This window comes from Hemitrygon akajei, chromosome 16, assembly GCF_048418815.1.
Source record: "Hemitrygon akajei chromosome 16, sHemAka1.3, whole genome shotgun sequence".
Classification (NCBI taxonomy): domain Eukaryota; kingdom Metazoa; phylum Chordata; class Chondrichthyes; order Myliobatiformes; family Dasyatidae; genus Hemitrygon; species Hemitrygon akajei.
Window position 1 is genome coordinate 61,941,731 of NC_133139.1, and position 27,273 is coordinate 61,969,003.

At 46.1% G+C, this 27,273-nt stretch overlaps 2 protein-coding genes across 2 annotated transcripts in view; both read left to right on the forward strand.

Annotated features, from left to right (window-relative positions):
- c16h19orf53 (chromosome 16 C19orf53 homolog) overlaps positions 1 to 27,273 on the forward strand; it is a 355,432-nt gene that overhangs the window by 173,186 nt on the left and 154,973 nt on the right. The gene's annotated exons all lie outside the window — the stretch shown is intronic.
- On the forward strand, positions 554 to 11,276 carry swsap1 (SWIM-type zinc finger 7 associated protein 1). Its single transcript, XM_073068995.1, has 2 exons — positions 554 to 1,495; positions 9,461 to 11,276. Exons 1-2 carry the CDS (start codon positions 554 to 556, stop codon positions 9,740 to 9,742), a joined length of 1,224 nt encoding a protein of 407 aa, XP_072925096.1. The 3' UTR covers positions 9,743 to 11,276.

Consider the following 27,273-nt stretch of genomic DNA (forward strand, 5'->3'; position numbering starts at 1 on the left):
TATGGAAAAGAGAAAACAGTCGATGTTTCGGGCTGAGACCCTTCACTGGGACCCTTGAAGAGTTTCCATTAAGGGAATTCACCCTAACATCCCGGCTATGTGGATGAGAATCAGCTTCTCCAGCCTCCTGAGGACCCACAGACAGACAACCCCTTGGTATTAACTCGAGTGATCTCACTGTTACCACTACCCTAGGGCACTGTGACTGTGTACCTGCATCCTTTCATTACCGTCATTTACATAAATGCTTTAAAAACTGAGAAAGGCATAACAATCCACCTGACACATTATATTTCGTCCTCCAGATCATGGCCCATTTAAACCTGCACTTCGATTTTCTGTTAGCCAGACAAAGGAATGGTGGGGACAGTAGGTTAAACTAAATGATTGTGGGGTGTTGACGGTTTTGTTTCACTAAAATGTTTTAGGGGTAAGTTTGCCATTTCTAGTCTTGACCAAGACGTGTCGATTAAATGTCAGACTGACCAGTAACACCCGCAGCCCAGAAATAAACGAGGTTTTTTTAAGCATTTCCCTCTCGGGGTCGTTGTAAATGTTCTGTCAGGGTTCATTGAAGCGACTTGAAGGCTGCGCCGGCTGCGAAGTAAATAGATGTGGTTGTTGTTGGTGTTTTAAATCTCAGCGGGAACCTGCAGCTTTTGAACCAGGAAGTGGAACAGGTTCGGCGGCGATGGCCGCGGTTCTGTTGCAAGTTCTTGGCGCCTTCAGAACTGGAGTTCCTGGGAACGGTGGAGGTTCCAGGAACGCTGGAAGCCCCGGGACTACTGGAAATCTCAGGAATAATGGAAACCCCAGTGGTTCTGGGGATTCTGCGAACAAACCATCCTACGATCCCAGGAGTACTGTTGATACTGTGAAGACTGGAGATTTCGCGAACATTAGAAATTCAGGGAACTCTGAAGATTGCAGGAATGTTGGGGATTCCAGAAACAATGGAGACGCCGGGAATACTGAAGATCCCTGCAATGCTATAAACCTCGGGAAGACTGCAGGTCCCGGTGAAGCGGAGGCTGAGGGTCCCGTGAGTTCGGTGGATCCCGGGATCTGGGACGGCTCGGACATGGGGGGCTGCCTGTTGCTGGGGACGAGGTCCCAGGCCAAGACCTGGCTACTGTTCCAGGCCGCCGCCGCGGTGGCGGGCCGAGACGGGGGGCGGGTGCTCCTACTCGCCCCCCGCCCGGTACGGGCGCTGCCCGCCCCCCTGCTGCAGCTGGAGCCCCCCGGCCTACGGCGACTGCAGCTGGTGTACCCCCGCTCGGCCCGGCAGCTGCTGCACGCCGTGGCCTCCCTACACGAAAGTCCGGCTAGGCCGCCCGCCCTCATCCTTCTGGACGGCGCCGACGAGTTCCTGCGGGGGGACCGGGACGTGGGCGGAGAGGCGGCCCTACTCGCTGCCCTGCTGCGGGACACTGCGGCCTGGGCCAACAAGAGGCTTTCCCCCAGCACCCAGTGCCAGGTCATTGTAACCCTGCAGGTAATACTCCAAGACCACAGTAGCGCGTCCATAACACCCCATGACTATAATACCACAAGACCAGAAGACCTTAACACTACAATACCATGACCACAAGTTCATAATACCTCAAGACCATAATAACAGAAGATTTTAATACCACAAGCCCATAATTTCACAACATCATGTCCATTAGACCAGTATAAAACACAAGCATAATACCACAATACTGCAGGATCATAATATCACAAGATCATGTTACCACAAGACTATAGGTTATACAAACAGAATCTGCTCTACTGTCCCCTCCCAACCCCATTTTCCTACCTTATCCCTATGACCCTTAATCCCCTCACTCAACCTCCAGTTTAAACGTACCCAATGACTTGGCTTCCTCTGCTGTCTGTGGCAATGAATTCCACAGATTCACCATGCCTAGCCAAAGAAATTCCTCCTCATCTCTGCTCTAAAGAGTTGCCCCTTTATTCTGAGGTTGTGCCCTCTGGTCCTAGATTTTCCCACGACTGGGAACACCCTCTCCACTTCCACTCTATCTGGGCCTTTCAACATTCAGTGAGTTTCCAAGTGATCCCCCAACTGTCTTCTATATTTTAGTGAGTACAGGCCTAGAGACATAAAACACTCCTCACACGTTAACACTTTCATAAGTCTGGAGGTTCACTTTTATTCTCATGAACATCCGGATTCTTTTCAATGCCAGCATATTGTTTTTTAGGGCGCCATGTTAGTGAACTGCTGTTTACAGCTCGGTGTTTAGGTCAGAGTTCAATTCCGGCATGCTCTGTAAGCAAGTTTGTACGTTCCATGCCCCTTTGCGTGTGGGTTTCCTCTTGGTGCTCCAGTTTCTTTCCACAGTTCAAAGACATACCAGTTAGTTAATTGGTCATTGTAAACTGTTGCATGATTAGGCTATGATTAAATTGGTGGGTTGCTGGGCGGCATGGCTCGAAGAGCCAGTAGAGCCCGTTCCGCACTGCATAAATAAAATTCAAAAATTGATAAATAAAATAAAATCATTAAAATACGAGGCCCATAACTGTTCACAATACTCCAAATGTGGTTGGACGCAACGTCTTATAAAGCCTTAGAATTCCCGAGGCTGTTCGTTTGTCAGGGTCAACCATGGATATTGCATCCTAGCTGATACGCAAGCCAGGGATGTACAATATGGAGAGCACGTTGTTGCCCTTGCAGCAGGCTCCTCTCCACACAGCTGATGAATTCAAAGGAACAGCAGAGACCGATACGGTTTGGCACCAGTGATGCCAGTCATGTTGAACTCAACATAGGACTGCCTTAGAGTCTCCAGCTCCAAATTTTTCCTCGAGGTTTACTCCCAAAGCTTTTCCCATCAGTGGGTATATCAGTGGAGATTTAAGATCAGAGTGTTCCTTCTAGGTGATCTGCCAACCAAGCTGACGAGCCCTGTCTGCCTGAAGTGAGTGGTTTTAAGGCGCCAGCAACCTCGCTTTGCCCTTTCTCCTCTCAGTAAAAGTGGTTCCGCCGGGCTTAGTAGCTAAGCTACACTTGAAGGCAGGGAGTTGGACTTGGTTATCAGTGGCTATTTGAGACACATACCATTGGAGCAGTTAATAGGTAGTGGGAGCTTATCCCCACTACCCCCATTCTAGTCCGCTCGAAATGAATGCATTTGTCTTCCTTACTACCAATCAACCTGCACATTAGCTTTTAGGAATGCTGCACCTTGGATTTCTGGAATCTCCTTTTTTTAGAAAACAGTCTTGGCTGTGGAAGCCAAGTCATTGAGTATAATTAAAGTGGAGCTGGATAGGTTCTTCATTAATCAGCGTTACAAATGTTACAAGGAAAAAGCAGGAGAATGGGATTGTGAGGATTATTAAATCAGCCTTGATGAAATGGCAGAGCAGACTCGTTAGGCCGAATGGCCTACTCCGCTCCCTAGTCTTATGGTCTTAGAGTCAATGCCATTATTCCGTCTACCAAAGTGTATGGCCATACACTTCCATACTCTGTATTCTGTATGCCACTTCTTTGCCCATTTTTCCAAGCTATCCTTTTGTAGCCTCCCTGCTTCTTCAACTCTAGCTGACCCTCCACCTATTTTTGTATCATCTGTAGATGAATATAAACCAGCTTTAACCCTTCTGCATTACACTTCACAGCCTCAAAATAAAGAGATGTACCTTTAGCAGTTAATGTATGAGGAGTACAAAAAAGCTGGATGAACTCAGCAGGTCGGGCAGCATCCGTTGAAAGAAGCAGTCAATGTTTCGGGTCAGGTGAATCCTGACGAAGGGTTTTGACCCGAAACATTGACTGCTTCTTTCAACGGATGCTGCCCGACCTGCTGGGTTCATCCAGCTTTTTTGTACGTCTTGATTTGACCACAGCATCTGCAGTGAACTTTGTGTTCAATGTATGAGGAATGTTTGATATCTCTGGCCTGAGCTCGATGGAGCTCAGAAGGATGAGGGGGTAGAGATCTCATTGAAAACCAATTGAATATTGAAAGGTCTAGATGTTTCCTATGGTGGAAGAGTCTCGGATTCGAGGGCACAGCCTCAGAATGGAAGGGTGCCCTTTAGAACAGAGATGAGGAGGAATTTCTTCCACCAGAGATAAACTGGTTAATATTATCACATGTACCGAGGTACAGTGAAAAACTTGGCTCGCATACTGTTCATACAGATCAATTTATTATAACAGTGCATTGAGGTAATACAAAGTACAAAGAGTAACAGAATGCAGAATGGAGTGTTACAGTTACAAAGAAAGAGCTGTCGAGGTAGACAATAAGTCGCAAAGGTCAAGAATCTATCTTATCGTAGTTGAGTTCATTGCCAAGGAGGACTATGGAAGCCAAATCATTGGGTATATTTAAGGCAGAGATTGATAAGTTCTTGGTTCGTTACAGGGAAAAGGTGGAAGAAAAAAAATCAGCCATAATTGAATGGCAGGACAGATTCATTCGGCTAAATGGCCTAATTCTGTTCCTATAAACTCAGTGGGCACATATGTTAGGTATCACACACAAAATGCTGGTGGAACGCAGCAGGTCAGGCAGCATCTATAGGGAGAAGTACAGTCGACGTTTCGGGTCGAGACCCTTCGTCGGGACTAACTGAAAGAAGAGATAGTAAGAAATTTGAGAGGGGGAGGGGTGAAGCTAAGAGCTCGAAAGTTGATTGGCAAAAGGGATACAGAGCTGGAGAGGGAGAGGATCACGGGACGGGTGGCCTAGGGAGAAAGAATGGGGGAGGGGAGCACCAGAGGGAGATGGAGAACAGGCAAGGAGTGATGGTGAGAGGGGCAGAGAGAGAAAAGAGAGGGGAAAAAAGGTGTGTGTGGGGGGGAATAATAAGTAAATAACGAATGGGGTAAGAAGAGGAGGAGGGGCATTAACGGAAGTTAGAGAAATCCGGTTGGAGGCTACCTAGACGGAATATAAGGTGTTGTTCCTCCAACTTGAGTGTGGCTTCATCTTGTCAGTAGAGGAGGCCATGGATAGAAATATCAGAATGGGAATAGGACGTGGAATTAACCCTCCAAACCAAAGGTGTAGTCACGGGCACCCACATGTGTCCCAGCTATGCCTGTCTTTTTGTTGGCCTTGTGGAACAGTCCATGTTCTAAGCCTATACTTGTATCTGTCCCCCACTTTTCCTTCGCTACATCGATGACTGCAATGGTGCTGCCTCCTGCACGCATGCTGAGCTCGTTGACTTCATTAACTTTGCCTCCAACTTTCACCCTGCCCTCAAATTTACCTGGTCCATTTCCGACACCTCCCTCCCCTTTCTTGATCTTTCTGTCTCCATCTCTGGAGACGGCTTATCTACTGATATCTACTATAAGTCTATGGACTCACAGCTACCTGGACTATTCCTCTTACCACCCTGTCTCTTGCAAAAATGCCATCCCCTTCTTGCAATTCCTCCGTCTCCGCCACATCTGCTCTCAGGATGAGGCTTTTCATTCCAGGACGAAGGAGATGTTTTCCTTTTTTAAACAAAGGGGCTTCCCTTCCTCCACTATCAACTCTGCTCTCAAACGCATCTCTCCCATTTCATGCACATCTGCCCTCACCCCATCCTCCCGCCACCCCACTCGGGATAGGGTTCCCCTTGTCCTTACCTACCACCCCACCAGCCTCCAGGTCCAACATATAATTCTCCGTAACTTCCGCCACCTCCATCGGGATCCCACCACCAAGCACAACTTTCCCTCCTCCCCTCTTTCTGCTTTCTGCAGGGATCGCTCCCTATGCGACTCCCTGTCCATTCGCGCCCCCCCCCCCCCATTCCTTCGCACCGATCCCCTTCTTGTAAGCGGAACAAGTGCTACACCGGCCCTTACACTTCCTCCCTCGCCACCGTTCAGGGCCTCAGACAGTCCTTCCAGGTGAGGTGACACTTCACCTGTGAGTCGACTGGTGTGGTATACTGCGTCCGGTGCTCCCAGTGCATCCTTCTATATATTGGTGAAACCCAACACAAACTGGGAGACTGTTTCACTAAACACCTATGCTCTGTCCACCAGAGAAAACAGGATCTCCCAGTGGACACACATTTTAATTCCACGTCCCATTCCCGTTCTGATATGTCTATCATTTTGGATTTCCCCCTCCCCCTCCCACTTTCAAATCTCTTACTATCTCTTCTTTCAGTTAGTCCTGATGAAGGGTCTCAGCCCGAAATGTTGACTGTACTTCTTCCTATAGTTGCTGCCTGGCCTGCTGCGTTCCACCAGCATTTTGTGTCTGTTGCTTGAATTTCCAGCATCTGCAGATTTCCTCGTGTTTACATATGTTAGGTACACCTGTACATCTTTGTTAATGCAAGTATCTAATAAGCTAATCATATGGCAGCAACTCAATGCACTAAATGTAAACATGATCAAGAGGTTCAGTTGTTCAGACCAAACTTCAGAATGGGGAAGGAAATGTGATCTAAGTTACTTTGACTGTGGAATGATTGTTAGTGCTGAACAGAGTGGTCTCCTGAGATTTTCATGCACAACAGTCTCTGGATCAGGGGTTCCCATCCTGGGGTCCATGGACCCTACTCAAGGGTTTAGAAAGAATGGTGCGAGAAGCAAGAAACATCCCATGAGTGACTGTTCTGTGTGTGAAATCGCCTTGATAATGAGAGAGGTCAGAGGAGAATGTACCTAATAAAGTGGCCACTGAATGTATCGTATAGAACTCACTGATTTCTTCTTAATTCTTAGAAGTTCAGATATAGGCAAGTACGGGCAGATGAGTTTATCTTAGTGGGCACTATGGTCAGCATGCACACATTGGGCTGAAGAGCCTTTTTCTGTGCTATATTACTCTATGACTGAGTTGTTCTAGATTTGTAATTGGTTTACTAATGTCACAAGTACTGTGAATCTTCCCCCCCCCCCCCCCCCAGTACTAGAAAATGTAATAGACAAACTTGGGTTGTTTTCTCTGGAACATCGGAGGCTCAAGGGAGATCTGATGAGATTATGAGAGGCATAGGTAGGGTGGACAGTCGGAAGCTTTTTTCCATGGTAGAAATGTCAATACAAGGGTGACTTGCATTTAAGGTGAGAGGGGGAAAGTTCAAAGGAGATGTGCAAAGCAGGTTTTTTTTACATGGAGAGCGGTAGGTGCCTGGGATAATGGGGTGGCAGATATACTAGTGGTGTTTAAACTGCTGATTGTGCAGGGCATGAAGGGATACAGACCAGATATATATAGGATAGACGGACTGATTAGTGACAGTCAACATGGCTTTGTGCATGGTAGATCATGAGAAGGTTACCAGGAAAGTTGATGAAGGAAAGGCAGTGAATGTTGTCCACGTGGTCTTTATCAAGGCTATTGTCAAAATCCCACATGAAGACTGGTCAAGAAGGTTCAGTTGCTTGGCATTCTGGATGAGCTAGTAAAATGGATTAGACATTGGCTTCTCAGAAGAAGCCAGGTGGTTGTAGATGGCTGCCTCTCTGACTGGAGGCCTGCAACAAGTGGTGAGTCACTGGGATCAGTGCTGGGTACGCTGTTGTTTGTTGTCTATATCAACAATCTGGATGATAATGTGATAAACTGGATCTGTAAATTTTCAAATGACACCAAGATTGGGGGTGTAGTGGACAACGAAGAATGCGGTCAAAGCTTGCAGCGATATCTGGACCAACTGGAAAAATGGCCTGAAAACTGGCAGATGAAATTTAATGCAGACAAGTGTGAGGTGTTGTAGTTTGGGAGAACAAACCAGGACACGACTTACAAAGTGAACGGTAGAGCACAGTGGAATGCGGTAGCACAGAAGGATCTGGGAGTACAAATCAATAATTCCTTGAAATTAACATTATAGGTAGATGGGGTTGTAAAGAAAGATATCAATAAGATTGAAAGAGTAAAGAGAGAATTTACAAGCATGTTGACAGGAGGATCTGAGTTAAGGGAAAGCCTCAGTGGCTGAGGACTTTATTCACTGGAGTGCAGGAGAATGACAAGGTTTGAAAGGGGTATAGGTGGGGTTAATGTAAACAGGCGTTTTCTATTGACGTTTGGTGACTAGAACTAAAGGTCTAGTTAGGTTAAAGGTGAAAGGTGAAATATTTCAAGGGAACCTGAGGGGAACTTTTTCATTCAAATGATGGTGAGAGTGTGGATCGAGCTGCCAGCGAAAGTGGTAGATGTGGGTTTGATTTCAACATTTAAGAGGAGTTTGGATAAGCACATGGATAGGAGAGGTAAGGTCCAGGTGTGGGTTGATAGGTCCAAGCAGATTAACAGTTCGGTATAGTCTAGGGCCTGTTCCTGTGCTGTGGTGCTCTGTGACTCAAGGGGGGATTATCACATTTACTCAGGCATCCCTCATCACCTTCAGACCAGGGCGAGAAGCACCTGGAGGAACCCAGTGGGTCAGGCAGCATCTGTGGGTACAGAGGGATTGTCGATGTTTTGGCAAGACTGGAGTTGGAGGCCTGATGTTTGGGTCCCTTCATCAGCCAGTCTGGACTTCAGTCCTCAACCAGAGTTCTGCTTCACTGTTATCAGTGAGTCCTGGGTCGATACTGAAGATCAAAGCCTGAAAGTCAATTGGAAGCCCAGAAGTCTAAGGCCCGACGGCTACAGCCCCAAGACTGTGAGTCTGCTAGAGAAGTTGAAGGCCGAAGGTCTATGAATCCATGAGTCTTTTGAAGGCTGGAGGCTGAAGATAGCCTGTCCTGAGGTTGGAGGATCGTGAATGTGCAAGGGTGGGAGAAATAAGTCTTGTTTTGCTTTGTTGCTTGGTGTGCTATTTTGCTGTTTTTTTGTTGTTGCTGGAATATGTGGTGACACTTGCGGTCTGTCCCACTGTAATCTTAGGTGTGTTGGTTATTAATGCAAATAACACATTTCACTGCATGTTTTGATGTACACGAGATAAATAAATAAATCTGACTTTTGCTTGGCACCCTGCATTGGGATACAAAACGCTGACCAACGCTCTGCCTCCATAGATGCTGCTCGAATGGCTGAGTTCCTCTAGCATGGCAGTCTCCCATGCTGCCAATCCACATACTAGAGGCTGAATGGCTGTGTGGTAAATCATTGACTCATTAACCCATTAAAGTACCTTCTGATTGTTGCTTATTTAGTACCAGTATGCACATTGGCTAATGAGTGCTTTTCACTTCTAACTCTGGTATGTCTAATATTAGAGAGCAGCCGAGAGGGGTAAGTTCAAAGGAGATGCGCAGGTCAAGTATTTAACACAGAGTGGTGGGCGCCTAAATACATTGCCAGGGGTGGTGGTGGAGACAGATACAACAGAGATATTTAAGAGGCTGTTAGAAAGGCACATGAATGTGCAGAGAATAGATGGATGTTAGCATTGTGTGGGTAGAAGGGATTAGTTTACCTGGGTACTTAATTATGAATTTAATATGGTTTGGCACAACATTGGGGGCCAGAGGGCTTTTCCTGTGCTGCACTGTTTTATGTTCTGTGTTCTAACTCCTCAGACTCTAACTCAAATGGAGAATGCTGCCGATCTGGGCCTCCAAGTGTTGGAGCGTTACTTCTCAGTGAAGTGTATGGTGAATGAGCAACAATGTCACGTGGAAGGGGCTCAAAGATACCTCGCTTCTTTCTCTGGACTGGTGAAGAAGGAGATTGGAGGGGTGCGTGTTCCTCAAATCGAGGAGGACTACACCTGGGAGCTGCTTTTTGAGGGTGATAATATTTCAGGAATCCATCGTGTAACAAGGGAAGAGAGGAAACGTGAAGTAGCCCAGGACAGGTGAGGACAGCAAGAAGGAGCATTCGACTGATTGATGGCCAACTTTCAGATGTAAGAGCTTTCAAGACGCATTTGATATTTTCTTCTTTAGCGTCCAACTCCACTTTGAGGACACTGACTGTCTTTGTTGCCACTGTTCCATTTGTAAAAGAGACAGTTAACTAAGGTACTTGGTGCATAGTAAAGGTGCCAGGTATTTAACAAGACAATAGATATGTTCATCTTTAATGTTTTGGTAATAGTAAAACAAAATGTCACTGCTAATGGGTATCAGGTAAGAGAGTGTGGGAGGCACTCATCTGGTCGGGAGAGAAAATAGCACTATTAACATTTCAGGATGACGTCTTTCTGTCTTTATTCTCAAAGTACCAGTGGTGTTCAAACTGTGTTGGATTTTGTGATTCGGGTAGGAGGTTTGAAGACTGAAAATCTTTAGTGGATCAGTTACCATTGCCAACTGGTATAGACATTGTGTATAAAGTTAACTGCTGTATTATACAACCTTTCTAACCCAACAAAGACAATTCCCGGCAGATACGCCATGGCAAGCTTTTAGACTGAGACCAAAGTTGCAAGTGGAGTTTGGAGGGCAAAGGTCTTCAAAACCAGAAAATGCAGGAGTTCAGAAAGAGAAACAGAGTTTAATGTTTCAAGGCAAAGACTGGAAAAGTAAAATAAAGTCAGTTCATTTTATGTGGCAGAGGGAGAGATGTACAATATAGGTACCACAACATGCTGTGTTTCCAGCAGTTTTGTTTTGGCTTTAGATTTCCTTTGGATAGTCTTTACTGCTAGAGTGACTAATCGACAATGTATACCAAAGGGATGAGCTTTAGAGAAGAGGTTTCCATCTCCACATCACTCAATAACAACATCGTTGATCACGGCCAAAAGGGAAATCTTAATGGCTTTAATGGTCAGAGGCAAAATAACGCAGGTCACAAACAGGCTCAATGCCAGAGATCAGAGCACGCAGTTTATCTGCCCTCCCCCACTTCTTTTCAATTTTAATTATGAGGGCTGAATAAAGATTTATTTATTTTATGATTACAGTCCTGCTTTTAACTTCACCACAAGCCATGTCAGAAAGCCCAGATCCAAAATCCTCACCTCGGGGATAATTTGCTTTGAAATCTTTTGGCACAAGCTATGTATTTCTTTCTGTTTGGACAGGACAGTTTTCCTCTTCAGGAAGGGTTGAATTTCATCACAATTTCCTGTTGCTGTCAGATTGATCTCCATTTGGAAGTGTTTGTAGGAAGTGTTCGGTAAATATTCAAGTTTTTCTATAACAGCCCCAGGTCTGACTGGTTGCTGATGTAACATGTCCAGACAGAAACATTGGTCAGATACTGAGAATGGGTCCAGTCTCTGCATTCAAACAGAGCAGTTGCCAATGAAGGATGTGGTGACAATTTCTTCTAAGAGAGGTTTAAAATAAACCAATTGAGTTTTATTTTTCAAGCTACTTTGAAGAATTATTTCTTGATGTTGCCATTTATACTACCTTGGAATAAAAAATAACTTGTTTGTGTGTTTCTGCTGTCAATGTACATTCTTCACACCTTGTCACCAACAGAGACTATCTGTTCTCTGAAGACCAGCAAACAATGGCAGTCTAGGATATCCTCCCCACACAGATGAGTCATTCCTGCTCACTTCCCTGTGGGGTAGGTGATATCGTTCATCAGCGGACTTGCAGCCCGTTGTGTTAGACATGTAAGAGGGGAGAGGGTTAAAAGGGACGAGGGACCAGTTCTTTCACACAGAGGGTGCTGGGTAAATGGAATCAGCTGCCAGAGGAAGTAGTGGTGGTAGGTGCAACTACAGTATTTAGAAGACATTTGGTATATGAATGGGAAAGGTTTAGAACAGGGGTTCCCAACCTTGGGTCCACAGTTAATGGTTGGGGTCCTTCGTCGGGAACCCCTGGTTTAGAGGGATAGCAGCCAAACAGAGGCAAATGAGTCTAGCTCAGTTAGACTTGGCCAGCATGGATGAGTTGGGCCAAATGGCCTGTTTCCATGCTCAGATTCAGATTTGTTTATTTATCACATGTACATCAAAACACACAGTGAAATATGTCATTTGTGTTAACAACCAACACAAATTAAGGATGTGGTGTGGGAAACCTGAAGTGCTGCCACAAAACTCTTGCTGTCAACACAGCATGCCCACGGCATTCAGCAGAACAATACAAGCAACAACAACAACAAAATAAAGCAATAACAGCAAAATAAGCCCCTCCCCCCCCCCCCCCCCCCCCCCACACACACAAACACATAGACCTCCAATCCCTCAATCCAAGGGCAGGCTGCCTCCGACTCCCAGTCCTTGGACCCAGACTTGCAGACATTGGGCATCCAACTTCCAGTCCCTGGCTGAATGCCTCTTTGTAGCCCTCTTTTGTGGTTTGGGTGTGTGCGTGTGCATGTATACAGTATAGAGAGGGTTGTGTGTACATGTGGCTGTTATAAACATGCCAAACCAGACATCCCTCTGCTCTGATTACAAAAGCATGTGACTGCCCTATATACCCAGTGCTATTTCACCTAATTCAGGTGTCTCTTTGCCTCGATAAACCGCTATGAGAATTCCGGTTCTGGTGTCCTGTATATCCTTAATAATAATTGATCTATTGCTCTGGCTATGCTGCAGTCATAAGAAATGGAAGCAAATATAGTTTAAAATTATAATTAATGATGAAATAATTAAAAGTGTTAAAATCAGCAGCAGTGTTGTAATAGAAAAAGACATCTTGCCATTTCAGGGATTTGCTAGCTTCAGTAAATGAATGGGGACAGTAATGTTCACTAGTCAGCCCTGGCTCACCCTGAGAGGGCAGATATGGTATTTGCAGAAACTCCCCTCCATCAGTCAATACTCCATCCCTGAACTCAGGGTGGTTGGGGGCTGGGGTTCAGTGATACCAATGCCCAAAGCAGCCAACATAATTAAAGATCCCACCCAGCCCGAACGTTCGCTCTTGAATCCCTTTCCAGAGGACAGCGGATATAAACAAAAGAAGGGCCTTATCACTTCTTGCCCACTATATGCCACAGTGGCCACACCCTGGGCAACGGCTTCAACTTGCCAGCAAAACCTGGTGAGGGTAGCCGATGGGCCTCAAACCCTCGGTGAGTTAGGGCTTGTCTACCTACGCATGCGAAGACTGAATTCGACGGACTACGCGGAGGAGACCACCACTTGGCGATCCAACGAGTAGAAAGGCGGACCCAGCAAAGTATTGTGGAGCGCAAGTGAGACACGTAGGACACTGCTGACCATCCACTGCATCCCGACTTATCTCCAGCCATCTCGACTCCATCTTGCAACTGGATACAGATAGGTCGGGACGAGAGAGTGAGGCTGACGATTTGCGCAACTCTCCCTCACTTTAATCCAAGTCAAGCGCAAGTCACGACTCCAAACCCATTCCACTAAAAAACTTCAAGTCCTGTGGCGATGGGTGAGTGACGAAGCAGCAGGTGTGGATACACTGGAAGCTGTAGTCACAAACCTGCACACAGGCGGCCCAGGGCATTGGGTCGTTCTCCGCTGGAATGAAGCAGCAGTGGAGCCCGGCAGCCCCCTGGGTGTCTGAGCAGTCCTCTTTAGGAATCACTCTGCTCACCTCCATGGAGGAAGGGGTTAGAAAAGTTGCCTCAAACATAGCCTGCTTCATCTTACCCTGGCCAGCACACCGCGGCTGGCAGGGATCCCACTCAGCGGTCGAACTACAAAGAAGACGAAAGTGAAGGTGCTCAACCTTAGCACGTGGAACGTGTGAACTTTGCTTGACATCACCAAGCCTGTCAGACCAGAAAGAAGAACAACACTGGTCGCCAAAGAACTAGCCCACTATAACGTGGACATTGCAGCACTCAGCGAAACACACCTAGCAGACAAGGGCCAGCTTACAGAACGTGGTGGTGGGTACACCTTCTTCTGGAGCGGTCGCAGCAGCACTGAACGACGAGAGGCTGGCGTTGGATTTGCCATCCGATCCCACCTCACTCGTAAACTTGCCAAGCTTCCAGAGGGCATCAACGATCGCCTGATGACGCTTCGGCTCCCACTTGGCAATAAGAGGAGTGCAACGCTGATCAGCGCATATGCCCCAACGATGACCAACCCAGATGACATCAAAGATAAGTTCTATGAAGAACTTGACGCCCTCATAGCAGCAGTCCCACAGTCAGAGAAGCTTATTGTCCTCGGGGTCTTTAACGCCAGAGTGGGGACAGGTTACCAGACCTGGGAAGGGATTCTTGGAAGACGTGGTATTGGCAAGTGTAACAGCAATGGCCTGCTGCTCCTCAAGACATGCGCTATGCATGACCTTGTCATCATCAACACCTTATTCCACCTCCCTACCCATAACAAGACATCTTGGATGCATCCACGCTCTAGGCACTGGCATCTGATTGACTATGTCATCACCAGAAAGAGGGACTGGCAAGACGTGAGAGTGACAAAGGCCATCTGTGGTGCCGACTGCTGGACGGATTATCGACTCACAGTGTCCAAGTTTAAACTTCGCATCCTGCCTGTGAGAAGACCCCAAGGTCAGAAGACTGCAAAGAGGCTCAATGTCTCCAAGCTGAAGATCAGCATAGTTGCAGAAGAATTTCGTGACCTAGATAGCAGGATGCTTGACACACTCCAGGATGACCACACCAGCATTGAAGAGCAGTGGACGGCGTTCAGAGATGCCGTCTACTCTACCGCTCTCAAACACCTCGGACCAGCAATCCGTAGACATCAAGACTGGTTCGTTGAGAACGACGAGGAGATACAGGCACTGTTGTCAGAGAAACAGTTGGTGTGATCCCACATCACAAGCAAAGATAAATGCCTTCGCCAGTGCAGAAGAAACTCCATGAGATGCAGGATGTCTGGTAAGGCCGATGAGATCCAGGGCTACGCAGACAGTCACGACACCAAGCGTTTCTACGACGCTTTGAAGGCTGTGTATGGACCTCAGTCCTCTAGCTCCTCCCCCCTCCTCAGTGCAGATGGGACTCAGCTGCTGACAGAGCAAAAGCAGATTTTGGAGAGATGGGCTGAACACTTCAACCAGGTCCTCAACCGCCCTGCCGAAATCAATGATGAGGCCATTGCTCGCCTACCTCAGGTGGAGATCAACCTGGACCTTGACAACCTCCCCACAGAAGAAGTCAGAAAAGCCATCAGGCAACTTTCTTGTGGCAAAGCACCAGGATCAGATGCAATCCCTGCTGAAGTCTACAAAGCAGGAGGCCCATTCATGATGCAGAAGCTGACTGAGCTCTTCCAGTCTATGTGGAAAGGTCCCGCAACAGTTGAAGGATGCCAGCATAGTCCACATCTACAAGAGGAAAGGCAACCGCCAGTCTTGTGACAATCACCGGGCATCTCCCTCCTGTCCATAGCTGGGAAGATCTTGGCTCGCGTCCTGCTTAATCGCCTTCACCAACACCTTGAGCAAGGTCTCCTCCCAGAAAGCCAGTGTGGCTTCCGTGCAGAGCGTGGAACTGTCGACATGATATTTGCTGCACGCCAACTCCAGGAAAAATGTCAAGAGCAGCACAGAGACCTCTTTATGACCTTCGTCGATCTGACGACAGCATTTGATACGGTCAGCAGAGATGGCTTATGGAAGATAATGGAGAAGTTTGGCTGCCCTAGCAGGTTCATCACGATTGTTCGGCAGTTCCACGATGGCATGATGGTGAAAGTTTTGGATGATGGTGACGAGTCAGTGACGAATGGTGTGAAGCAAGGATGCGTTCTTGCCCCTACATTCTTTAGCATGGTCTTCTCTGCTATGCTGAATGATGCCTTCCGCGATTGTCAGGATGCTAAACACGTCAGATACAGGACTGGCGGTGGGCTATTCAACCTCCGGCGTTTACAGGCTGTTACAAAGGTAAAGGAGACCGTCGTCAGAGACCTCTTATTCGCTGATGATTGCACCCTCAACGCCGGCACAGAGCAGAAGATGCAGCGAGAAATGGACTGCCTCTCATGAGCCTGTGACAACTTCGGACTTACAATCAGCACCAAAAAGACCGAAGTTATGTACCAGCCCGCACCCGGAAAGCCCTACCAGGAACCACACATCACAGTAAAGGGGCAGAAGCTACTGGCAGTCGACAGCTTTAGTTATCTGGACAGTACTCTATCACGAGCGGTGAACATAGATGCAGAGATCAGCAACAGAATTGCCAAAGCCAGTGCCGCCTTTGGGAGACTCCGTGAGAATGTATGGGAGCGGAGAGGACTCAGCCTTACCACCAAGCTGAAGGTCTACCGAGCAGTGGTTCTCACCACCCTCCTCTATGCCAGCGAGACCTGGACTGTCTACAGCAGACACGCTAAACAGCTCAACCACTTCCACTTGAGCTGCCTCCGCAGACTTCTCCACGTACGATGGCAGGACAAAGTCCCAGACACGGAGGTCCTGGAGCGGGCTAGCACCCACAGCGTCTACACCCTCCTACAGAAAGCCCAAGCCAGATGGGCTGGCCATGTCGTCAGGATGTCTGACAGTCGACTACCAAAACAGCTGCTGTATGGAGAGCTGAGCCAGGGCAAGCACTCAGTTGGAGGGCAGAAGAAACGTTTCAAAGACTGCCTCAAAGTGTCCCTCAAAGACCTCAACATCAATCTTAGTAGCTGGGAATCGCTTGCTCTGGACCGCCCAACCTGATGGAGCAGGACCACTGAAGGAGCGCATGCAGCAGAAATCAGACGCACCGTAGAGTCTCAGAGGAAACGCGCCGCGCGCAAGGCTTGAGCTACCTCCACTTCCACTGCAGCACCTACCCTCATGTGTCCCACATGTGGGCGAGCTTTCAGGGCCCGGATTGGCCTCACCAGTCACCTCCGGACCCACAGTCACAAACCCTCCACCTGACAGAAGTCGTGGTCGTCTTCGACTCCAAAGGACGAACAACACTATGACAGTTCTTGCCCGCTCTTATGAAACGATTGAATGACCCCGTAGTACAGTAAGATGGATCATTCACCTCATTGTAGCCTTGCACCTTATTGTCTGCCTGCACTGCACTTTCTTCATAACTGTGACACTTTATTCTGCATTCTGTACACCTAAGGACACTCACCATCCGGAACATGCTCTCTCCTCTGTCATTGGGAGAAGGTACAGGAGTCTGAAGACTCACATTCAATGATTCAGGAACAGTGTCTTGCCCTCTACCATCAGATTTCTGAATGGTTCAAGAACCTCTGAGCTCTTTCCTAGTATTCCTATCTTTCCACTATTTAATTTATGTCTTTGCACAGTACTTCTGCCACAGTTCAACACAGTTCACTCAGTGTAAGACAGAGATAGTGAACCTGATACTGATTCTGTTATTGTTTCCCTTGTACTACCCCAAAGTACTGATGTGATGGAATGATGTGCAAGGATAACATGAAAGGATAAAATGTTTCATTGATCTTGCACTTTTTCATTTATCTGCACTGCACTTTCTTTTGTAGCTTTTATGCTTTATTCTGCATTATTATTGTTGTACCTTACTCTAGTCAATGCACTGTGTAATGATTTGATCTGTGGGCAACACCGTTGGGTAGTGGTTAGGATAATACTATTACAGCCCAGCTGGAAGATCAGGGCTCAAGTTCCACCACTGTCAGGAAATTCACTGTAAAATCACTGTACCATGACTATGTGGGTTTCCTCAGTGCACACCAGATTTCTAAGCTCTGCTAGTTAGGGTTCCTAAGTTACTGGCATGCAATGAAGTGTGGTGACACTTGCTGGCTGCCTCAAAGCATCTAAAATTACATTGGTTGCTGACGCAGACAGCGCATTTCACTGTACATGTCAAAAATAAAGCAAAACTTTAAACAGTATGCAAAACAAGGTTTTCACTGTATCTTGATACATGTGACAATAAAAAACCAATTTACTGTCTTACAGTTTACCTTTGCAGTTCGAGGTGGGTGTGGGGTAACAGCAGGTGGGAGAAAGAATGAGCAGGAGGGTCCTGAGAGAAGTGGACCATCCAGCTCAGTGTCTCTGTACTGGTCTGACCATCAAGGAGTTAAGTAAGAAGTCATTAATTCAGTGGACCACAGAGGCCAGAATTCTAGACACATCAATCACGGCAGCTCTTCTGGCTCACCAATTAAAGATTAGCTTTATTTGTCACATGCACAATGAAATGTATCAATTTACATCAATGAACATCACAGTCTGAATAAGTGCTGGGGACACCAACGTAGCATGCCCACAACTTACTAAACCTAACGTGTATGCCTGTGGAATGTGGGAGGAAACTGGAGCACCCAGAGGAAACCCACACAGTTATGAGAAGATTTGTTAAAATGCTGCACGGTGGGGTTTAAACTAGAGTTGCGGGGGGGACGGGAACCAGAGTGCCAGAACAGTTAGTGGAAAGGTTGTGGAGGCAGATGTTGGTAAGACCTCAGACAACGTTAGGAATCAAAAGGTTGAGCATGGTGTGACTAGTGTCCTAATCTGCCTCTATTTAAATGGAGGAAGTAGGAAAGATGTGCAATAGTGCTGAAGATGAGGTAGCTGGTTTACAAACAGAGACAATGTGTAGTGAGGAGAGGCTGCTAAAAGGGCAAAGTTGCAGTCAACAGGATGAGTTGAATGTGAAAGGTGGACAAAGTCGAGAAGGGTCAATACAGACTGACGGTTTTGTATTTGAATGCATGCAGTACACGGAATGAGGTAGATGAACTTGCAGCACAGTTGCAGATTGGTGGGTATGATACGGTAGGTATCATGGATTCATGGCTGACAGATTATAGCCGGGAGCTTAATGTCCAAGGATACACATAGTATCGAAAGGACAGGCAGGAAGGCAGAGGAGGCGGTGTTGCTCTGTTGGTAAAAAATGAAACCAAATGAGGGGACATAAGGTCGGAAGGTATTAAAAAAGTGGGATAGTGTTCATGGGTTCAATGTCCATTTAGAAATTGGGTGGCAGAGGGGAAGAAGCTGTTCCTGAATCGCTGAGTGTGTGCCTTCAGGCTTCTGTACCTCCTACCTGATGGCAACAGTGAGAAAAGGGCATGCCCTGAGTGCTGGAGGTCCTTAATAATGGATGCTGCTTTTCTGAGACACTGCTCCCTGAAGGTGTCCTGGGTATTTTGGAGGCTAGTACCCAAGATGGAGCTGATTAGATTTACAACCCTCGGTCCATCGGTCCTGTGCAGTAGCACCCCCCCCCCCCACCCCCCCATACCAGACAGTGATGCAGCCTGTCAGAATGCTCTCCATGGTACATCTATAGAAGTTTTTGAGTGTTTTTGTTGACATATCAAATCTCATACAAATTACAATGGGAGATAGAAATTGCATGCCAGAAGAACAAAGTTACAATAGTCATGGGGGATGTCAATGTGCAGGTAGATTGGGAAAATCAGGTTGGTGTTCAATGATAGGAGTGGGAACTTCTGGAGTGCCTACAAGATGGCTTTTTAGAGCAGCTCATGGTTGAGTCCACTAGAGGATCAGCTATTCTGGACTGGGTATTGTGCAATGGACCAGAATTGATTAGAGAGCTTAAGGTAAAAGAACCCTAAGGGATAAGTGACCATATGATCGCATTCACCCTGAAATTTGAGAAAGAGAAGCAGGCTTATCAGTATTACAGTAGAGTAAAAGGAATTACAGAGGGATGAGAGAGGAGTTGGCCAGAAATAATTGGAAAAGAACACTGGCAGGGATGATGGCTGGAATTTCCGGAAGCAATTCAGAAGGCACAGGTTATATGCATCCCAAAGAGGAAGAAGTATTCTAAGGGAAAGATGACACAACATAACAAGAGAAATCAAAGTCAACATAAAATCTAAAGAGCAAATATTAGAGCAAAAATCATTGCGAATTTAAAGGATTAGGAAACTTAAAAATGAACAGAAGGGAACTAAAAAAGTAAGTAAGAAGGTAAAGATAGAATATGGAAGTAAGCCAGCCAATAATATTAAGGAGGATATCAAAGTTTCTTCGGATACATATAGTGTAAAAGAGAGGCGAGAGTGAGTATCAGACTGCTGGAAAATGATACTGGAGAAGTAGTAATGGGGGACAACGAAATAGCAGATGAACTGATTAAGTATTATGCATCAGTGTTCACTGCAGAAGACTCTAGCAGTATGGTGGAAGTTCCAGGTTTCAGGGGGCATGAAGTGTGTGAAATTACCATGACTAGAGAGAAGGTTCTGGGAAAACTGAAAGGTCTGAAGGTAGATAAGGCACCTGGACCAGGTGGTGTACACTCCAAAGTTCTGAAAGAGATGGCTGAAGAGATTGTGGAGGCATAGTAATGATCTTTAAAGAATCGCTAGATTCTGGAATGGTTCTGGAAGACAGGAAAATTTCAAATCCCACTCCACTTTTGAAGAAGGGAGCGAGACAAAAGAAAGGAAGTTAGTTTGACCTCAGTGGTTGGGAAGATGTTGGAGTTGATTTTTAAAGGTGAGGTTTCAGGGTACTTAGAGGCTCAACAAGCAGGATAAACAAGGGGAAACGGTTGATGTTGTGCCTAGATTTTCAGAAGGGCTTTAACAAGGTACCACACATGAGGCTGTTTAACAAGCTATGAGTCCATGGTATTACAGGAATGAATCTAGCATGGATAAAGCAGTGATTGAATGGCAGGAGGCAAAGTGTGGGAATATAGGGAGGCTTTTCTGACTGGCTGCCGGTGACCAGTGGTGTTCCACAGGGCTTTGTGTTGGGATTGATTCTTTTCACATTATATGTCAGTGATTTGGATGATGGAATTATGGCTTTATTGCAAAGTTTGCAGATGTTATGAAGATGGGTGGAGGGGCAGGTAGTTTTGATGAAGTAGAGAGGCTACAGAAGAACTTAGACAGATTAGGAGAATGGACAAAAATTGGCAGATGGTATACAGTGTTGAGAAGTGTATGGTCATGCATTTTGGTAGAAGAAACGAAAGGATTGATTATTTTCTAAATGGAGAGTGTTATGAATGTACCACAGCTCTGAGGGGCCAAAGGGTGCGGGGGGTAGCCCCCTCCTTTGTGAGAATCGCAAGATCACTATTGAGTCAATTCAGGAGACACAGGAAATGAGAGAGAGAGACATGCAGAATCCACAAAAGGGTTAGAATGTGTCCTGGCCTCCGAAAGGTGGACCATTGATACCGGCTATTGTCTCTTGGAGATGGACTAGTGTATTGCATCCTGGACGATGCAATCAAAGCCCCAGGCAATGAACCAAGGAGGAGGTTGGTAGAGGGATTGCATCATCCCCAACCTGATTGACACCTGAGACCCTGTGAGTCAGGATAAAAAGAGTGTCTGTGGGAACAGCCCCTCAGACGCACCAGAAGAAACGCTAGAAATATTATTATTTCGTAATAGCGAAAGCCGGTGGAAGGCCACGTGCGTCCACTTCCATTTGCCCGGAATCAGTGACCTTTGCCACGGAAAAACGGTTTTTAGCTAACAACGGGGAACTCAACTCTCAACGACTCTCGAAGGATTGACATCATAAACAGAATGGGCAAGTTTTAACCCGTCTCTCTCTCTCTCTCTCTCCAACAATTGCCACACAGGGTCCCCAACGGCGGCAGCCTGTATGAACTGAACGAACTATATATTTCCATCGGACAATTCATTATCCGCTAGACAACGATACAGCTTATTTCTTATTGATTATTATTATACCCACGCTTTTAGATTTAGTATTGATGACGTATATTATCTGTGTGTTTGCATTGATATTATTTTTGTGTATTTCTATCAATAAATACTGTTAAACATAGTACCATCAGACTTCAACAGACCTCTCTATCTTTGCTGGTAAGTGACCCAGTTACGGGGTACGTAACAATTGGGGTTCTCGTCTCGGGATTTGATACCAAATTGGGGAGCCAGTGAATCGGGCTTGTAAGTCCAAACTTGGATCTGATTACGCGGGTAGCCAGACGGGAAACCAGCAAAGATGGACGTGGGTGAATTTATAGAAAACCTGACTCTGGAGGTGCTAGAGGCGGCCACCAAATCAGACTTGATAAATTTGGCGAAGGGGTTAAACCTCGCAGAGGTGAGGTTGTCAATGAAAAAGCGGGAGGTGCGAAGGGCAATAACTTAGTATTATATTGGGAAGAATGTGTTTGCAGCTGAGGTATTGGAAAATATCCCTGAAAAGTTACCAGCTAGTGGGATGGCTCAGTTAGAGTTGGAGAAATTAAGATTGGAACATGCTATTAAGTTAAAGCAGCTGAGAAGGAGAAAGAAAGGGCCGAGAGAGAAAGGGAGCATGCGCTCCAGCTAAAGGAGTTAGAGGTGAAACGGGAGCAGGACAGAGCTGAGAAGGAGAAAGAAAGGGCCGAGAGAGAGAAAGGGAGCATGCGCTCCAGCTAAAGGAGTTAGAGGTGAAACGGGAGCAGGAAAGAGCTGAGAAACAAAGAGAGCACGAAATTCAGTTAAAACAGCTGGAAGCAGCTGAAAAGGAAAAGGAAAGGGCCGAGAAGGAGAGGGAGGCAGAGAAACAGAGGAAACATGACTTGGAGATGGAGAAGTTAAGGCAAGAGCAACGAGTTCAGGGGTCAGACCGAGAGGAGAGGTTTAATGTTAGTCGGGAGTTGAGGTTAGTACCTCCGTTCGAGGAGACGGATGTTGATAGTTATTTCTTACTTTTTGAAAAGGTGGCGGTGAATCAGAAGTGGTCCAGAGATCAGTGGGTGGCGTTGTTACAAAGTGTGTTAAAAGGGAAGGCACAGCGGGCATATACAGCGTTGTCCATGGAGGAGGAAGAGGAGGAGAGTTATGACAAAGTAAAGGCAGCCATTCTCCAGAGTTATGAGCTAGTACCTGAAGCGTATAGACAAAAGTTCAGAAATTTAAAGAAAGGGTGGAATCAGGCGTATACCGAGTTTGCCTATGAGAAGGGTGTGCTCTTGGACCGTTGGTGCACCGCAGAAATAGTGGACGAGGATTATTGGCGTCTCAGGGAGTTAATTCTGATTGAGGAATTAAAAGGTTGTGTTTCGGAGGATATCCGGATGTATTTGAATGAGAAGCCGAATAAGTCCATCTCAGAATTTGCTAGGTTCGCAGATGAATATGCCCTAACCCACAAGACAAAGTTTTCCTCGAATAAAAGTTCCCAAAGAGACCATGGGAATGATAGAGAAAGTCCGCCGGCTGAGGCAGAGGTCCCGCCAGGAGCTAGTGGTAAGGTTGAGGGGGAAAGGCCAGACAGCCAGAGATTTCCGGGCTTGACCTGTTTTAATTGTGGAAAGGGGGGGCATATTGCATCTAGGTGCTTTGCTCCGAGGAAAGAGACAGGAAAAGGGAAAGCAGCAGTCCCTATCGAATGTGCCCTGGTAATCAGTAAATCGACAAGAGAGCCCCGGGTAGACAGAGTACGAGAAGGGTCTGCGACCTGTCTGTCACACAGAACCGTGTCTGTGAGGGAGGGAGACCCACCAGTTCCCGTACGGATCTGGAGAGACACGGGGGCTGAGCTGTCGTTGATCAGCAATAAGGTACTAGAGTTTGGTCGCAAGACGAGAATGGTAGCTCTGAAGGGAATAAGAAAAGGGACAGAAATGGTGCCCTTACATAAGGTCATTATGGATTGTGAGCTAGTTTCTGGACCCGTTGAAATAGGGATGCGATCAGAATTCCCGAGAACTGACGGGGACATCCTTCTGGGTAACGATTTAGCAGGTGGTAAGGTTTGGGCAGCCATGACGATGACAAGCTGGCTGGTGAGTGCTGAGGCTCCACCCCTAGATTCCAAGATCTATCCCGCATGCGCGGTCACTCGCAGCATGTCGAGAGAGGCAGCTGAGAACGAGAGCAGTTTAAATCTGGCCAGTTTCGATTTGGCCGAGACGTTTTTACCAACCCTGTACCACGAGGGTTTAGAGGGTGGTAAAACAAAGAATAGTAAAGTGAAAGAGGGTAAGGGAGAGGAGGTAGATCTTCCCTTAGTGAGGAGAAAGGTTCTAGAGGCAGAAAATAAAGATGAGGAACCGTTAGAGCGGTTAAGAGGTCCAGAGTTGGACAGGGATGATCTGTCTGGTTTGGCAGAACTGTTTGAAGAAGTTGAAAATTCTAAAGGTGTTCCCGATAATGAAATGAGGGCAATCCTAGATGAAAAGGGTGCCCTTGCCTTGAAGAAGTCTGCTGGGTTGGCAGATGAGGTGGTTTCAGCCCGTGGGGTTGAGTTTACTCCGGAAGGGAGTTGCCCAGAGAGTAGCTGGGAGGATCAGGGGAACTTAGAATTTGAAAAGGGTACGGGTATTGAAAGCCTGGAAGAGGCCAATGTCCCGTTTGAATGTGTCCAAGATGGGGATGCACGTGGCACTGAACCTGGTAACGGAGCTCAGAAAAAGCCTGAGGTATTTGATTCAGTTGAACGAGACGGCCGTCCTTGTGGGTCAGATAGACTTGGTTCAGTGAAGAAAGGGTTAACCTTGGTAATAGTGGGAAGTGAGAGTTCCCAGGTGTTTGTGCTCGAAGGTGTGTTAAAAGTTAATGCGGAGCTCAAAAATGGGGAGATAAATATTATTATTGAAGGAAACGGGAAATCTGTAGTTCCCAAATCAAATGAAGAAATTTTAAACCCTGCAGATCGCTTACAGATTAAGCCGGGAGATGACGGGGCCCCCCGTGCTATTGTTATTTCAGAGTGTGGTGTGAAAAGGCAGAATTTGAAATGCTGCTTGAACAAAGAGTTCGAACTGAAAACTAATAGCCTGAAGGGTCCTGAAGAGAAAGCTAGCAACTTGCGTAAAATTAAAGAATTGGGTGGAAATTCAGAAGATGGTCTAAGTTTGGGACACAGTGTTGATAAAATAACTCCTATGAAAGAAGCGGGCAAAAGCCTATTTTGCCAGGTTACCCGAGCTCCCCACGTGGGAACTAACCGGAAAAGAGGCGAGGGTTAATGGGGACGCCATTTTTAAATAGCAGAAACCAGTTTTAAGGGATTTCGACAAAGCCTGTGAATAATAAAAGACAACCCCCATGGAAGCCTGCCTGTTGAGTTTGAAAGCCACATAAAGATTAGTATTTGCATGAACTGTTGTAGTATACCCGTAAGCTAAGATCACAACTCTAGTTTTGTTGGCTAAAGAAAAATAAGACCTAAAAATAGGTGGTTATTCAATTGGAGTCTGATGCTACAAGACTTTAGTAGGGTACAAGATGTTAAGATATTAAAGGAAGTGACAATTGTAATCGGTAACCATCTAGATGCTGAATTGAATGTATAACTGTATTACTCTGTAGTGAAAAGAAAAGCTTTTGTATTGTGTTAGATTCTAAAATCCTGTAAGACTCTGTACTACTTCGTTTTCACTGCTGGTGAAAATGTTTTGAAGAAAGGGGGTGTTATGAATGTACCACAGCTCTGAGGGGCCGAAGGGTGCGGGGGTAGCCCCCTCCTTTGTGAGAATCAAAAGATCACTATTGAGTCAATTCAGGAGACACAGGAAATGAGAGAGAGACATGCAGAATCCACAAAAGGGTTAGAATGTGTCCTAGCCTCCGAAAGGCGGACCATTGATACCGGCTATTGTCTCTTGGAGACGTGTATTGCATCCTGGATGATGCAATCAAAGCCCCAGGCAACGAACCAAGGAGGAGGTTGGTAGAGGGATTGCATCATCCCCAACCTGATTGACACCTGAGACCCTGTGAGTCAGGATAAAAAGAGTGTCTGTGGGAACAGCCCCTCAGACGCACCAGAAGAAACGCTAGAAATATTATTATTTCGTAATAGCGAAAGCCGGTGGAAGGCCACGTGCGCCCGCTTCCATTTGCCCGGAATCGGTGACCTTTGCCACGGAAAAACGGTTTTTAGCTAATAACGGGGAACTCAACTCTCAACGACTCTCGAAGGATTGACATCATAAACAGAATGGGCAAGTTTTAACCCGTCTCTCTCTCTCTCTCTCCAACAGTTGCCACACAGGGTCCCCAACGGCGGCAGCCTGTATGAACTGAACGAATTATACATTTCCATCGGACAATTCATTATCCCCTAGACAATGATACAGCTTATTTCTTATTGATTATTATTATACCCGCGCTTTTAGATTTAGTATTGATGACGTATATTATCTGTGTGTTTGCATTGATATTATTTTTGTGTATTTCTATCAATAAATACTGTTAAACATAGTACCATCAGACTTCAACGGACCTCTCTATCTTTGCTGGTAAGTGACCCAGTTACGGGGTACGTAACAAGAGCAAATACAAAAACGGAGGTGTAAAGGGACTTGGGAGTCCTTGTGCAGGATTCCCTAAAAGCTAGTTTGCAGGTTGAGTCTCAGGTGAGGAAGGTAAATGCAACGTTAGCATTTATTTCAAGAGGACTAGAATATAAAAGCAAGGCTGTAATGTTGAGACTTTATAAAACACTGGTGAGGCCTCACTTGGAGTATTGTGAGTCAGGTTTGGGACCCTTAGAAAGGATGTGCTAAAACTGGAGAGGGTTCAAAGAAGTTTTGCAAAAGTGATTCCAGGATTGAATGGCTTAGTATATGAAGAGTGTTCGATGTATTCACTAGAATTCAGAAAAATCAGGAGTGACCTCATTGAAATCTATCGAATAGTGAACAGCCTTGATAGAGTGGTTGTGGAGAGAATGGTTCCTATGATGGGAGAGTCTAAGACCAGAGGACACAGCCTCAGAATAGAGGAGTGTCGTTTTAGAACAGAGATGAGGAGGAATTTCGTAAGCCAGAGAGCAATGAATCTGTGGAATTCATTGCCACAGGCAGCTGTGGAGGCCAATTCTTCATGTGTATTTAAGGCAAAAGTTGATAGATTCTTGATTGGTCAGGGCATGAAGGGATACGGGAAGAAGGCAGGAGATTGGGGCTGAAAGGAAAATTGGATTAGCCATGATAAAATGGTGGAGCAGACTCGATGGCTAATTCTGCTCCTATATCTTATGGTGTTATATCTGAATATCTTGAGTTGCTGCCACATGATTGGCTGAATAGATATTTGCATTAATGAGCCGTTATACAGATGTAGCTAATAAGAGACCACTAAGTGTATTTTTTTATTATTTGCATGATTTGTCCTCTTTTGCACATTAGTTGTTTGTCAGTCTTTGTTTATGTACAATTTTTCATGAATTATATTGAATTTATTTATTTTCCTGTAAATGCCTGCAAGAAAGTGAATGTCAGCTTTATAGATTAATAATAAATTTACTTTGGCTTTTATATGTATCACCTCTAGCTTTAGGTTTCCCCTTCCCTCCAAAAAAAAGGCTGATCCTATCTGTTCCCCTCATGGTTTTGTACATACACATCTCTAAATTCAGTCTCCTGAACAAAAAAGGAGTAAGTCCTAGCCTGCTGAACCTCTCCCTATAACATGGCGCTCACATCCCAGCAACATCTGAGAATAGAAGAAGCTGATGTTTTGGGTCGAGGCCCTACATCAGAACTGATCTTCTTTTCTAATGCTTTATCTCCATCTACAGCAGCAAACTGTTGTGTCCTAAAGAAATAAACAGTGGTGACACACAGTTTTCCTGACCAAGAA

Excerpts from the sequence above, each read along its gene's own strand:
- swsap1 (XM_073068995.1), top strand. The coding sequence starts at position 554 with ATGTTCTGTCAGGGTTCATTGAAGCGACTTGAAGGCTGCGCCGGCTGC. Across the intron at positions 1,496-9,460 it reads AGGTCATTGTAACCCTGCAG|ACTCTAACTCAAATGGAGAA; the intron begins GTAATACTCCAA and ends CTAACTCCTCAG.